The sequence below is a fragment of the Emydura macquarii genome, unplaced genomic scaffold (assembly GCF_026122565.2).
Source record: "Emydura macquarii macquarii isolate MOO-44397 ecotype Brisbane River unplaced genomic scaffold, CSIRO-AGI_Emac_v2 contig_1483, whole genome shotgun sequence".
In the NCBI taxonomy this organism is placed as follows: domain Eukaryota; kingdom Metazoa; phylum Chordata; order Testudines; family Chelidae; genus Emydura; species Emydura macquarii.
The window spans coordinates 17,072,474-17,087,462 of NW_027131620.1; the positions used below are offsets into that span (position 1 = coordinate 17,072,474).

A 14,989-nucleotide genomic window follows, 5' to 3' on the forward strand; every position below is an offset into this window, starting at 1 on the left:
CTCTGACTAGGACTGCGCTAGCAAAAGGGGTTTGTTGTCTGCACATTTCAATTTCCCTGATCAGCATGGGCAGAGAATTTTTTGTCTGAGAACTGGATTATCAAAATCAGGGATGGGGATAGAGTGATCTATAGAAAAGTTGCTCAGTAAAAACCAATCCTTAGCTTTGTCAAATAGAATCTGACTTATGGAAAGGATGTATAAATATAATTGTAGCTAAGGCAGGACTAACAAGCAAGGACCAAAATTCTAGGAATTCTTTCCTTCTTACATGAAGGTGCCTCTGTACAGGAAATCTTTAAAACCAAAGCACTTGCTAAAACACACTCAGGCAAATTGTTATTTTTAAGCAACTCACTTGCCAAAGTATATGATTGTTTCTGGCTTAATGGCTCCATCCAAGTGGACATGAAGTTCTACCTGTAATAAAAAATGACAAAGAACAATGACACATTCATTTAACTGTGAAAGTAATCTCTGGATCAGAAGATACTACCAATACAGCCAGTGTGGTGGAGTCACACCATGGGAGAGAAAAGAGAACACAGAAAGCTACATAATATAGAAAAGATACGCCTATCAAGCAAGTTATTTTTTGAATGTCTGAAAACTGACAGAATTGGTTTCATTGTTCTTCCTGGAGGTCACATTTTTAACATTCCTTTACAAGTAGACTGTTTCCAGCAACCTTAACATTGCTCAAGAAATTGTCCTACTCAAATTTGGCCCAACAATGAGTTGGGGCTGGGGACAGACATTTGCTTCTAACCTGCTCTATCTTGATATTCCTAGTCTCTTAAATGCTGACGAATCCTGGAGATGAAAGAGGCACAGCTTACACCTTTCTTTATAATAACTGTTCACAGACAACACACCAAGGCTTGGAAGCAAATGTAAACAAATACATTTGTGGACCACAGGCCTCTTACAGAGGCTGTTTCTGATACTCCTGGGATCATGTTGACCAAAACTGAGTTTTTGGACAGCAAAAAGCATTGAAAATACATTCATTTTATTGAAGTTGTTGGTACAAGTCATTAAGGGACATGTCTCATCTTGCTGACTTGCACTAATATGAGCTGTGCACATAGTTCTCTGCAATTATGAGGAGAAAACGCCCCTAAGTTGTTTTTAAAATATTATCCAGTCCAAATGAATCATTTTTTTAAAATCGTAATAGTCATCTTTGTTTGTTTCAAGGTAGGTACCTTGCAATCCGTGCAGTTGTCAGAAAGACCTAGACACAATACACATGCAGTATAAAGAGCACAGCATGTGTATTGTGTCTAGGTCTTTCTGACAACTGCACGGATTGCAAGGTACCTACCTTGAAACAAACAAAGAGACTACCCTATGAGTAAAGGCTTAAGAGATCTGGACAGTTCAGTTTAGAGAAAAGATGAATAAGTAGTGATAATGAATGGGACACAGAAGGTAAATGAGGCACACCTGTTCGCTCTGTCATAATAAGAAATAAGAACAAAGAAATTTTAAAGACAACAAATTTAAGACTGAGGAAAAAACTTAATACAATGCAAAATTTAACTTAGAATCTCACTGCTACAAGATATTGAACTTAAGAACTTAGTAGGATTCAGAAAAAGACTGGACATTTATGTTGATAATGAGAATAGCCATAGTTACGTTAAATACTATAAAAAAGTTAGAAGCAGTATAAATTCTCCTGGCGCCAGGGCATATGCGGACCAATAACTGACAGGGGTTAGAAAGAAACTACCCTTACAGACAAGTTATTCCTTAAGTGTCCATTTCAGGATTTCTTGTACCTTCCTCTGATGCAGCTGGTACTAGGCAAAATAAAAAACAAGAACCGGACTAAATGGACTACTGATCTGTTAATTCCTGCTACTCTGGGTCCAAGTCATGGGTTTTGGAGTTTACTCTGCTCATGTCCATCCTGCTCTTTTTCTGGAGTTTCAGATTTGTGAGCCAGTGACTGAGAAAGAGCTGCCTTCTGCACATAGGGGTTGCTGCCTATCCAAGTTTCTCCAGGATCGTCCCTTTTTGGAGGTAGCAGTCCTGGGAAGTCTGAGTGCTCAGTACACCCTACCAGCTGTCCAGTTTTGTGGGCTAAGGATCATCCAAGATGTCCTTTTTTTTTTTGGCATGTTGGAGGCAGCAACCCTGCCTGCATGAGTCTGATGGAGGTCCATAGTTCCATTGGAACATACCACTGTAGCAAGCCATGGTCACAGGGAGAGCTTTGAGTGAGAATAAAACCTGGAATTTGAGCCAGCATTATATAGGGAGGCAGGGCAGACAGCAAAACACTGCAATGATGGGCACTTGGTGGCCCGAGCTGATGAAAAAACAGACTGCTCCATTCAAAACCAACTGCAGCTTCCAGTTATAATCATTTAAGTAGATGTCATGGATGTGATCACTGTGGCTAAGTACAAAGCAATGAAAGCATTATACATCATGGTCCTATACATACTTTATGACCTTGTGTAAGAGAAGGATGGAATTGTTCATCTTTAGCACTGGCCTCAGGATTACAAGCAATGTTTTTCTCTCTGCCCCGATTTGCAAATCCTTGAATCTAATTACCTGAAACACCACCTCTCCAAAGACAGCTGTGCTCCATTGGAACAATGAAACTGTCAACCACTGAGAAACTCATGACTTCATGAGGCACAACTTTCACAGGAGCCAAACCAAGACTATGGAACTCACTGCTACATGAAATGAAAGTGACCACTAGCCTCACAGCAGATCTAAATACGGTACAAACCTTTCTTCATTAACAGAGCTTTCCAGCAATAGCTCTCTCTCATGTTCTGGCACTCAGGCTTCTTTCATTTACTTTTTAAAAACACATTACACAACCTTTGCCAGCAGGCTTGGAAGAGATATCTTTGTTGTTTTTTATTCTTGGGAGGCATTCAATTCCTATATGGATGCAAATACAAGAACCCAGATAGAAAGATATGGTAAAAACCTGGTCATTTAGGTACGAGATATTTACTCAGGAATGAATCATGGCTCTAGTAATTAGGACAATGCTACCAGAGGGGGGAGCAGAATAGAATGAGATGGGGGGAAGAAGGTGGGGAGCAGATAATAGAAAGATAGAGGTAGCAGTAGGGAAGGAGTGAAAGGAGTCAAGGAGGAAGAAGTTAGCAAGAAAGACAGGAGTGAAGGATGTGGATGGGAGAAAGTGCAGCAGCAGGAGGGAGCAGTAGACCATGCAGAGCACAAAGTGATCCAGGTCCTGGATCCATCCTCCTCAAATGTAAAAATCAGGCAAGTTTTGAATTGAGGCTTCACTCCTTGGGGGTTTTGATGGCTGCAGAACCCTTTGATAGAAGTATAAGCTTGAGGCTCACTATCCATATTTATTTCACATTGGGCCATGTACAAAACCCTAACAACATGCATCTACATGTTCTTCATCTCAAACATTTCCTGCAAAAGTGACCCACAAGTGCAATATTTTCATGGAAGTGACAGCAACATTAAGTAGCTTCCTTTAAATTGTGAGCCATCTGCCTCTACCTTCTGTTGCTATTGTAAACAAGACACATAAATTGCAGCAGGAAAGTAACAAGGTTCTACTTCATGCCCCCAGGAGAGGGCTCTCTCCCTCTCATAAATAGCTTGTGTTAAAACAGGGATAATGAAATTGGGAGAGGAGCAAATGAGCAATTCAACCCAAAGCAGCATGCAGCTTCCAAGAAAAAAGCCCGGCACCATCAACTACCCAAAGCTGACTGGAACCTCGTCTGTTCAAATGAAGCAAACCAGTGGGAAACTGAATAAGCACAGGAGTTTTCCTATTGTCTATCTTGACTGGTTGCCTTTTTGTTTAACTCTGCCTCTTTGGGAATGGGGAGACATAAAGGGGTTTTATTTTTGGGGACACCTTTCCCAGAAACTCTTCCGCCAGGTGCTGTTGGTTCTTGAGGACATAGATGACCATTACCAAGATCTAGCTCTTCTTCCACTCTATGCAGTCCACACATTCCGTTGCGTCTCATCCACCTTCTCAACTATTAGGGAATTTGGCGCTCAACCACTGGGTCCATCTTTGCCTCTCATTCATTACCCTAAACAGGAGCCCTTATCAGGTACTACTTCAAATGCTCCATTGATTGGCAGAGGTGCACACCCTGACCCTACCTGGCGCCATGTGTGGGACCATCCCAGAGATTTGTGGATACACAGCACTGAGTCCGATCTGGGAACTTCGTTACACGATGCCTGGAGTGACACCATCAACAATGGCCATTCTGGCTGTCACAGTGGTCCTCAGTAGACTGCATGTTTGACGCTCTTCTCCCTCCCCCCTCCCCCGATGTATGCCTGACCTTATTTTAGATCAGTGAGTTCTCCAGACAACTAAGGGTTTAGATGATCAATCAGCTTTCACTGAACTATGGACACACAGAGAAGTCTGAATAAGCAAAAACAAGCAGAGAACCAAGGAAAATGTATATTATATCCTCAGAGGGCCTAGAGCAGCAAGAGATGGAAGAGATCTATTCTATCAAGCACATTGCCCTGCCATGACAGGACAGAGGAGACAGCCACGATTAAAATGATATAGCACTAGTAAGGCCTTGCAGTTTGGACTTAGCGATAGTGCTGCAGATCAGCTAATTCTCCATCAGACAAAGCTCCAGGGTTTTAACCCATTACGCAATGTCCTCCTGAAAAATCCCCTCCATCTGGCCTCTTCACATAGTACTGCCCTTGGCTAGCAGCAAGCCACATCTGCACTGGCAGAGGACAATGGAAGGAATGACTGCTTGCTGATTTATAAAAACTAACTTCGCAGTGGGCCAAATCAGATTAAGCTGTCTCTTGACTTCCTTCAGGTGTTAACTCTTTCAGAGTTGCTTGACAAATGGTGACCCATTGTTTGATCCCTAGGGCATCATCAGTGCTGTGACCAGCAAGGTGCTCTTAAAGACATCTTTAGAGTTGGCTGGGTACGTGGGACACGATGTTCACTTTCTTCCCTTCTGGAGGCCTGACTTCAAATCCTATTTTTATCATAGCTGAGAGCAAGTTTGTTGGTCGTCAGCTGATTTTGGCCATGTCACAAAGCCATCTTGCAAACTGATACAACGTTCAAGCCTTGTTGAGGAGAGAGGTCCAAGAGTGGACCAGCTGAGGCAGTACTGAAGGTCAAGAGGGGTAAGCATGTACCCAGCATAGCTGGCTCTCCACAGAGCTGTTTGCCCTGCACTTACACAATCAGTAAATTCAGACAGAGTTTTTTAAAAAAGCCATCTGATATGGGGACCCAGGAGAGTAGCATTTGAGCAAGGGGACATATAGGGTTTCATTCTGTTTTATGAGCCTGATTTTCCTTTTCACTTACAAAGTTAGGAAAAATTCCATGGAAGTTAATTCATATAAATACATAGGAGGTAAATACATGGGAGGGTGAAGAGCTATTTAAGCTAAAGGACAATGTTGGCACAAGAACAAATGGATATAAACTGGCCATGAACAAATTCAGGCTGGAAAGTAGAAGAAGTTTTCTAACCATCACAGGGGTAAGGTTCTGGAACAGTCCCCCAACTGGACTTGTGGGGCAAATAACTTAATTAGTTTTAAGACAAGAGCTGGACAAATTTATGAATGTGACCGTATGACAGGCTTGATTGTGATGATAGGAGGCAGGGCTCAGCAACCCGGGGGTTCCCTTCCAGTTTGTTGCTACATGCTCATGCTTCAGGGTTTCAGCTAGCCACTTGCTGGGTCAGAAAGGGATTCCAACTGTATTCTGGGTTGGGGTTTTTTAAAAATCTCCTTCCTTGGAAGCATCAGGGAAAGCCACAATTGGAATGGGATATCAGAGCAAGTGGGCCAGAGTTCTGAAGTGGCACCAAGCATTATCTCTGTCTAAAGTGCTTGGCTGATTGGCTCTTGCTTACATGCTCAGGATCGGTCTAATCACCACAGGACATTTTTCTCCAATGTCCAACAGGTACTGATCTTGGGGGAGGGGGATTTCACCTTCCTCTGTAGCATGTGGGTGCAGGTTACTGGGTATCTCTCACTTAATTTCGCTGCCACTGCAGAGGCCTTGGTCCCTATTGTCTGCCTGGAGCACATTACGAGCCTCCTATGGGCTACAATGCTTTGGTCTAACATTGGTTGTTGGGTTTGGTGTGCGGGTGCTAGGTGGTGTTGGTGGCCTATGATATAGATGCAGAAGGTTGGATTAAGTGGTCTCTTCTAGCCTTAAACTCTAATACCAATTTTTAAAACTGTGTAACTTCAATTATCTCAGTGATATTCCCCTTCCATTTACATAAAATTAGGTGTAACGAGGCCTTATCAACCTTTCACCTAACACTAACCTAAGACTTTCAGTGTCTTCTGCTTAATTCATTCAATGGTTGATTTGATCAAAATCTCAGGACCCAAATAGTTTGTATTAATGGTCACACAACTCCATCCTTTATTCTAAACAATTCAGAAAAGTATTAACATATAACCCAGTCAGTGGCTGTTTAATAATTAAAAAGATCTTTAATTATCAGGGACTTTGCTCGGGTATATTTATCAGCATTTCATTATCAACATTCTCTAAACCACCATATATTAATGTGGACAATAACTGGAAATTACAGTCATTACATGCTTTATCCATTGACTCATTCAGTTATCGAATAACTTTGAAATCTTCAAGTAGAAAAAATTAAGACAGGGCAAAATTCAGCATGGGGTAGGAGAAAGAAGACCAGTGACAAGTGCTATGATAAGAAATTACTGCAACTAAATGTTGTTCAATTGTTGTGGAAGGCAACATTGCCTAGTGGACGGAGTACTGAGTGAGACTCAGGAGATCAGGGTTCTATTCCCTGCTCAGCGACCTTGGACAAGTCATGGCATTGCTCTGTGCCTCAGTTTCCCTATCCATAAAACAGGAATTAAAAACTCATCTCCTTGAGAGCTACTAATGAAAAGCACAATATAAGAGCTAGCTGTTAATCATTATTATTCCAGAGCACTCCCAGGAGTTGTGCAAGCTGTGATCTGTACCTTGTTGGTCATGCAGTTAGCACGATCAGTCCTCATTTTCAGTGACAGATAGATGTGACTGACATAAGAGGAAGGCAGTCTGTTTCTATACTGATTCTTCTGATGTATAGTCACTGGGTTTATCTACACCATAGTTTCTCAACCTGTGGTACGCATACCCCTGGGGGTACACGAGACACGGCAGGGGGTACCTGTGGAAAAACAGAGTGAAGGGGAGGCGGGTGGCAGCTGCCAACTTCTGGGGAAGCCAGGTGGCAGCAGCCTGCTTCCCGCCCAGTCCCAGCTGGGAGGCATATGGCAGCCCCTGACTTCTGGGGAAGATGGGCAGCAGCCCCGCTTCCCGCCCAGTCACAGCTCCCAGCTAGGAGGCAGGTGGCAGCTATACTCCCGGGAAGCCAGGCTGCAGCCGCCCCCTTCCCACCCGGTCCCGGCTGGGAGGCAGGCGGCAGCTGCCGGCTTTTGGGGAAGGTGCACGGCAGCCACCCGCTTCCTGCCTGGTCACAGTTCCCAGCTAGGAGGCAAGTGGCAGCCGCTAGCTTCTGGGGGAGGCAAGTAGCAGCCCTCTGCTTCCCGCCGGGTCCCAGCTCCCAGATGAGAGCCCAGTGGCAGCCTCCTGCATCTCATGAGCTGGGCTAGCAGCTGGGTGGCAGCCACCCACAACCCAGCTCCGAGCCAAGAGACAGCCTCCAGCGCCCCAGCTTGAAGATGGGCAGCAGCCGTCTGCCCACATCCCTGGGTCCCAGCCAGTGTGGAAGCCTCCTCTGCCCCAGTTCGGATTGGGTGGCAGTTGCCCACCTTCCAGGTAGGCAGCCAGGCGGCAGCCCATGCAACTTGCCCAGGCAGCAGCCCCCCTCCCTGGCTCAAAGCCCAGTGCCCAGAAAACTTGTCAATTTCATGGCTCTATGACAGCCCCAGATTTTACCAGTTACCCTTTTCCTCTGTCTGTCTGTCTGTCTCTCTCTCTCTCCCCCCCTTCCTCCTCTCAAATCTATGGCAAAAAAATGTGGCACAGTGCTTTATATTCCCCAGCATTGGCATGCCACTCAAAGCCTCCTAGCTTTGGCCAACATCACCTCTAGCCTGGGTACATACTTGAGTTGCGCACCCCTGGTGTAAAGGTGGTAACCCTACCCACACTAGAGCTGTCGTATCACAGCCTTATACACTCAGCCCTTCTTCCAACATAGAGCTCACATTAGTTTGTAAATATAAAATCCCATGGAAAGTTGAGTGTTGTGGTACTTATTAAAATTTTCAGAAGTTACAGAGTACTTGCTTCTTAAAAGGTTGAGAAACAGGCACTACAGCAGCACAACTGCAGCGCTGTAGCTGGGCTGATGGGGAGCCATTGCATAGCTGCTTCCTACATCGACAGAAGAGCTTTTTCCACTGCTGTAAGTAATCCACCTCCCCGAGCAGAAGTAGCTAAGTTGATGGAAGCATTCTTCTGTCAGCCTAGCCATGTCTATACTGCGGGTTGGGTCAGTTTAAGTATAGGACACAGGAGTCTGAATTTTTCACATGCCTGAACGATGTAGCCACGTCAATCTAACTTTTAAGTTTAGATCAGGTCACATACTTGTTCTCGAAGTTAGCAGTGCACACTGGCAGGCTTCTGCGTGGATGGCATTACCACACATTTTTCATGATGTACTGTACCAAGTGATAAGTCAAAACAGATCGAGAAAACCACACATTTGTGCCTCACTTCAAAAGCGTTCACATTTTGTAAACAAAATAAATCATACGTGGCTTTTGTGACTAGCCTGACAGAACAGCTCTCACACTCATGACCTTTATTTCTAGGTTTTTTTCCTTGTGATGATTACTTAGCATTTACATAGCACTTTACAGCTTCAGAGCTCGATATAAACATTAAGGGCTCAGCTATGCCATTAAAGGCATGTCTACACCGCAACAAAAGACTGTTGGGCTGGACGTGACTGGCCCAGGTCAGCTAACTCGGGCTCAGGCTGTGGGGCTGTACAATTGCAGTGTAGACATTTGGGCTTGAGCTGGAGCCCAGGCTCTGAGACCCCACAAGGGGGTAGGATCTCAGAGCCCAGGCTCCAGCAGGAGCATCTACACTGCAATTTTGTAACCCCACAGCCCGAGCCAGCTGACCTGGGCTCTGAGTCTTGGTGCCACAGATTTTTTTTTAAAAACACAGTGTAGACATGCTCAGCTCTGTGCCTTAGTGTAACAGCGATGCAGAGCCACATCAACCTAGGAAGAGTTCCAAGAGAGATTGCAATGCAGGTTATAATCCCTCCCAGAGTTCCCCAGTGCAGACACTGCACCTTCCCTTGGATGGTGTGTGGCTGGAGACATACAAGTCTCCTCAAGGGAATACGAGGGAGAATTCCTTGCAGTTGAAGGACCTCTGAGACTGCAACTGTGAATGCCTTTGCATTTAGGAAATGGAGGAGGACATCTGCAGGCTTCTCGTCGCTGCAACAGTTAGCTCATGATACCACATGAGTTAGCTTCTCACTAGAGCAAGGCTAACTCAAGAGAGCAGTCACACTGCAAAAACTACACTTTTGAGCTATGCAGTGATTGGATTAGTGGCACAGGTAGTCGTGCTCTGCTGCATTACTTGCTCGAGCATCAGCAGCACTCAAACTTCAACCCAGACTCCCTATAGGCCAGCTTGTTCAAATTTAAAGCACTACTTGACTTGAGTTAGAGATTTGTGTGTGTGGATAACAGCTGGGCTAACTAAGTTAACACTGCAGCAAAGACGAGCCCTGAATCAATCTAACCCTAACTAATATGCACAACTGAAGCAAATATTATTATTCCTGTTTTCTAGGTGGGGAAACTGAGGCAACAAGGTCACGTGTCTTTAGGCTTAAACTACATGTTCTCCTGATGAATGTGCTCAATCCTCTAGAATATGCTGTCTCTTATAGAGCTTAAGATGGGAATAAATATGTTACAGGTAAGTTGCCTGATAACCTGTACACATGAATATCCACTGTCTGTGAAGCCAAGGCAAGTGATCTGAAAAGCCAAGTCAAACTGTGAAGCTGTATGATAGCATCACCCACCCATTCTTGTTTTTTTCCAGTAAAAAACACTTCATCTTTTTGTCAAAAGTCTTTTAGCAAATGAGAAAATTCTGGGACGTCACAAAAATCTTTCTGTCATAGAAAATACCCATCCAGCTTGCAGCCATCTGCTTCATGGAGAGTCAGCATATGCAATATCTAGAATTAAATTGTCAGTTCATTCCAAAAACGCTATTCCACTATTTTGTGTATCACATACATGCACAGGGAGAAAACAGTTATCTTGTTTGGATACTACTGGTTATAAATGGAAGCTCACCCAAAACTCCCTAATTTAGTGATAGTGATGAAGTTGCTGTAGAAATGGCATCTAGATTTAATCATTAAAAGAAAGCTGCCTTTCAGGGTTTGTTTATGTAAATCACCAATATTAGAAATGGGAGATCTTTACAGTGAAGTTATAGAAAATGCTATTGTTTTTCATGAGACAGACACCACATACTGCTTTCTCATCTCTCCTCTTCTACTTCTTGTTGGGTGTCTGTCACCATTAAAAAAGGCCCGTCACACAAATGAACTCCTGTCCTACATTAGAAACACCTGGGATGTATTAGGGTATGATAACTCAACTGCAATGCTACACTGTCTCTCAGACAGTGTATGCATGTCACACCCCTGCCCATGTTCTCATCCCATTGTTCTGTCTGCTACCGCTGTTCTTTTGAATGGGCTGGTACATACGCATGCCGTCAACTAGGAACTAGCCATGCCTAATGTTTCAGGGAAGTTATAAGAGCTATGATGAAAAGCAGAAACCTTGATGCTAATTCGAGACAACTCATGAAAGTTGTCAGAGTACTAATGCTGTTGTTCTTGTTCATAAGTTGACAGCAAGGGACAACATTTTTCTACTAAGACACTGGACCAGAAATTATATATTTCTACTGTAGGCAACATCTGTCCCCTCCCGAGAACGCTGAGTCACACTTTCAGGACACTGCCATTCACCCCTGCAGTCTCCTGCCAGGGACAGAAGTATTTGAAGATCAACAGTATCATATGTCACAGAAAGACCCAGCAGGATAAGTATGGATATGTCTATACACAGGAGGAAGTCATCCACTAAAGCAACAAGGGCTATATCCGTACCATGTCCATCCTAGCCTGTAGCCTGACAGAGGAATTCAGAATACTGGTAGTGTTGGAGACTGCTTTTTTCCTAGCTTCTCAGTTAGCTTGCTTAGGAAAAACAGGTTAGTAGTAATTTGTCAATGTCAAAAGACAGTTTCTTCAGCATTGTCTATTGCATGCAGCAGAGTGGGTGACAGATCCTCCTTGTCAAAACAGGGATTGACAATACCTGTTTAGGAGTCTCAGGTGTTCTGTACTCTTTTACAATTCAGGAAGAGCAGGGATCAGAGACAGGTGATGGCTCCAACTTCTCTCTGTGCTTCTAGGATCTCTTATGTGATTAGGCTAAATTCCTGGAAAAAGGGTATTATGTTTCTGGTCCTGTGCTCAGCTTGTTCTTGGTGGCCCATGAAGTCATCCCAGTGATTGGTGAATGTCTCTATGACATAAGATGATAATTCTTGGCACCAAAAGGTGCAGCCACTGAGCAGAGGCAATCTGGGGTCAATGACTGATTTAGGATCTGGAAAAGTTATGCAAAGCACAATTTAGCTACCTGTCAGATTCCAAATTGCATAGCAAATTTTTTTCTTGGATCATATCTGACCTTTTCCTGTCTCCTGCTGCTCCACTGATTCAATAGCGAGTGAGATTCATAAACAAGAGAAGCAATCATTTATGCTTCTTGTGGTGAAAAATTAAAGTCATCACTGTGGGTCAATTTCTGCTCTTTGTGACAGAGATGAAATATCACTGATTCTCTAGAGTTCCATCATTGTAACTCCAAGTAGGATTTGGTCCCTAATGTCTAAGGATAGCTGGGGCTTGACAACAACACTTGTCAACTATCATGTAAAATAGCCATTTCCTACCTTGACAAACTGGGAGAAGTGGTCTGAAATCAAAAAGATGAAATTCAATAAAGGCAAGTGCAAAGCTCTACGCTTAGGGAGGAAAAAAATCATATGGAGAATAACTGACCAGGTGCTGAGAAGGATCTGGGGATTATAGAGGATCACAAACTGAATGAGCCAATAATGTGACAAATAATGTGAAAAATGCTAATAGAATTCTGGGGTGTATTACCAGGACCATTGCACGTAAGACATCGGAGATACCTGTCCTGCTTTATACCGCACTGGTGAGACCTCAGTTGGAATACCTACATGTCCAGTTTTGGACACCATCTTTAAGAAAGATGTGGACAAACTGGAGAGAGTCCACAGGAGAGCAACAAAAATAAGAGAAGGTTCAGAAAGCCTGACCTATGAGGAAGGATTTAAAAAATTGGGCATATTTAGTCTTGAGAAAAGGCGACTGAGGGAGGGATCTGATCGTCTTCAAACATGTTAAGGGCTATTATAAAGTGATCAGTGATCCACTGTCCTCCATGTCCTCTGAAAGCAGGACAAGAAGTAATCAGTTTAACCTGAAGCAAAAGAGATTTAGGTTAGCTATTAGGAAAGCTTTCTGACTATAAGGATAATAAATACTGGAATAGGCTTCTAAGGGAGTCTATTGTTGCTGAATTGCCATCACTGGAGGCTTTTAAGAACATGTTAGATAAACATCTGCCATGGGTGGTCTAGATGTACTCAGTCCTGGCTCAGAATAGGAAGCTGGACCAGATGACCTCTTAAGCTCCCTTCCAGCCCTACATTTCTATGATTTCTGACTTCTGAGGAACTGAAAAAGTATGAGGTACCTTCAGTTGTTTGCAATTATAATGAGCTGTGCAGATATTTCACCACGAGGAAAATTCAGGAAGATGGATCAACAATGTGATGTCTCACATCCGTCTCGGGGCTCTCTTCTTCTTTTCTTTCTTTCAGTCAAGGATAACTAACCACAGATTGAGATGTAACTGCCACCCATTTAGATGAAGTGCCTATTGAGAGCTGAATTCAGTAGTTCCAGCAGGAACCAAAGTAAACCAAAGATTGAAGCGAGTCAGACATGGAAAAAGAAGAACCAGATTCTCGTCTCATTTATATGCCAGGGTCTGCAGCACAGTAACTGAGATCAGAAGCTAGCCAAGAGGCTTCTTTGGTGATCTTCTCTGCAAGAGACCAAGGATATGAAACTAACCATCTATTTTCTGTTCTTCCCTCTTTGTTTTCTGTCCAAATACAAACACGATGAACACCATGATTTGTTGAAGTAAGGTGTACTCTATGACCTTGCTTTGGATGTATTTGTACTGCAAATGGCTAAAATGAAATATCAGAGTACATTTTACAGCTGTGATCTGTGTGACGTCTTTGGGCAGATAGAATCTCATCACCAGCAAAGAACTTAAAAAAAAAAATCTGAAACAGAAAGTCTGTTTCAACTAGAGTGACCAGATAGCAAATGTAAAAAAAATCAGGCTGGGGGTGGGGAGTAATAGGAGTAAACCCATATAAGAAAAAGCCCTGAATATTGGGACTTACCCTATAACATCAGGACATCTGGTCACCCTAGTTACAACCATGAAGGTTCAAAGAGAACAAAAACCACCTCTACAACCCAAAGCCACTGTATCCTTAGTACATATCCCAAAATCCTACCAACATGTGATTACCAGCACACTGTCACTGACATGAATATATAAAAAAGATCCTGAGGTCTGAGATTCATTTTTTTTTCTCACAATGGACTACTCAGCTACTAGAGGTTCTCCAGAAAGCTTAAGTTTTAGATAATAAACTATTAAGGAAGGTGGTGTGTGTGTCTGAATAATGACCTGTATTTTTCATTAAAGAAGACACATTGAGATCAGCTTGGAATCTATGCTTATTCCTGAACAGTTTAATGTCCAACATTTTACACAAAATTCAGTAAAAACAAGCAAACTTTTTGGTCTATGTTCATCTAATAGAATGTAAATTATTCTTTCAATGTGCTGCAAGCAGAGCAATTTCCAATATCCTTTGTTTTAAATGGTGGTTATAAAGGTGATGGGAGACTAGATGACTCAGGGAATTGATCATCTACATGGCATCTCATCTACAGATCTGGATCTAATGCAACTCATGTTGATAGTGACTGAAAGTTATCATCAAACACTTATTTTGTGGCATCAGTCCAGCTCAATGGAGACCGGTATCCATCCAAAAGCACTACCACTAGTTGCCCCCTTTGTTGGTAGTATCAGACAAGAGGCAAAATACAACAAGCATCATGTAGAAGAGTGAACTCATCTCTTACCCTGATGGGGGAATTTCAGGTCAGCATTGAGGCACAGTGGGAGGACAACTTGGAGGAATCTTGCACTGCTGCAGCCCATGCTGTACCTGGTCTGCCAACAAACAGGTCTTCATACTCCATGACTGTCAGTCAATTTGACACCTTTCTTCAGCACTGATTTCACTAGAAGGCTTAATGGGTCTCTCATAAACGTGGGTAGTCTACAAAAGCAATCTTCCAGGTCATTCCTAGAGGGTCATCTCTCTTCCCTTCTTTTCCTCCTTGCTCACATCAACACAAGGCTTAAAGCTCCATTACTTAGATCTTTTTTCAAATATGGAAATTAGTTCTAAAATTACATAATTTACCATCATTATTTTGTTATTTTTAGTTGTCTGGGGTGAGTCTGAAAAGCCATTATTGCCCTCCAGTCTTGGATGTTGGGGAGAGGACAGGAAGGGGAGACAGGATGGATAGATACCAGGAGCTAAAATTCAAAATCTTGCCAGTTGCATAATTTTCTTTATCAGCTAGCATCTGCTGCTAGATACTTTTCAGTTCACTCCATGTATTGTTATCAACTCTATACACTGACAGTACTGCTGGGATACATTTACCCAGGATGTTGTGAAAGGAAATCATCAACCTCTAGC

At 43.1% G+C, this 14,989-nt stretch overlaps 1 protein-coding gene across 2 annotated transcripts in view; it reads right to left on the bottom strand.

Moving 5' to 3' along the window:
• Positions 1 to 14,989, bottom strand: part of ADA (adenosine deaminase) — a 45,340-nt gene that overhangs the window by 29,309 nt on the left and 1,042 nt on the right. For both annotated transcript variants that reach the window (XM_067554352.1, XM_067554351.1), the window contains exon 2: positions 359 to 420. In XM_067554352.1, coding sequence (XP_067410453.1) covers positions 359 to 420 — 62 coding nt within the window. The remainder of the gene's footprint in view (positions 1 to 358; positions 421 to 14,989) is intronic.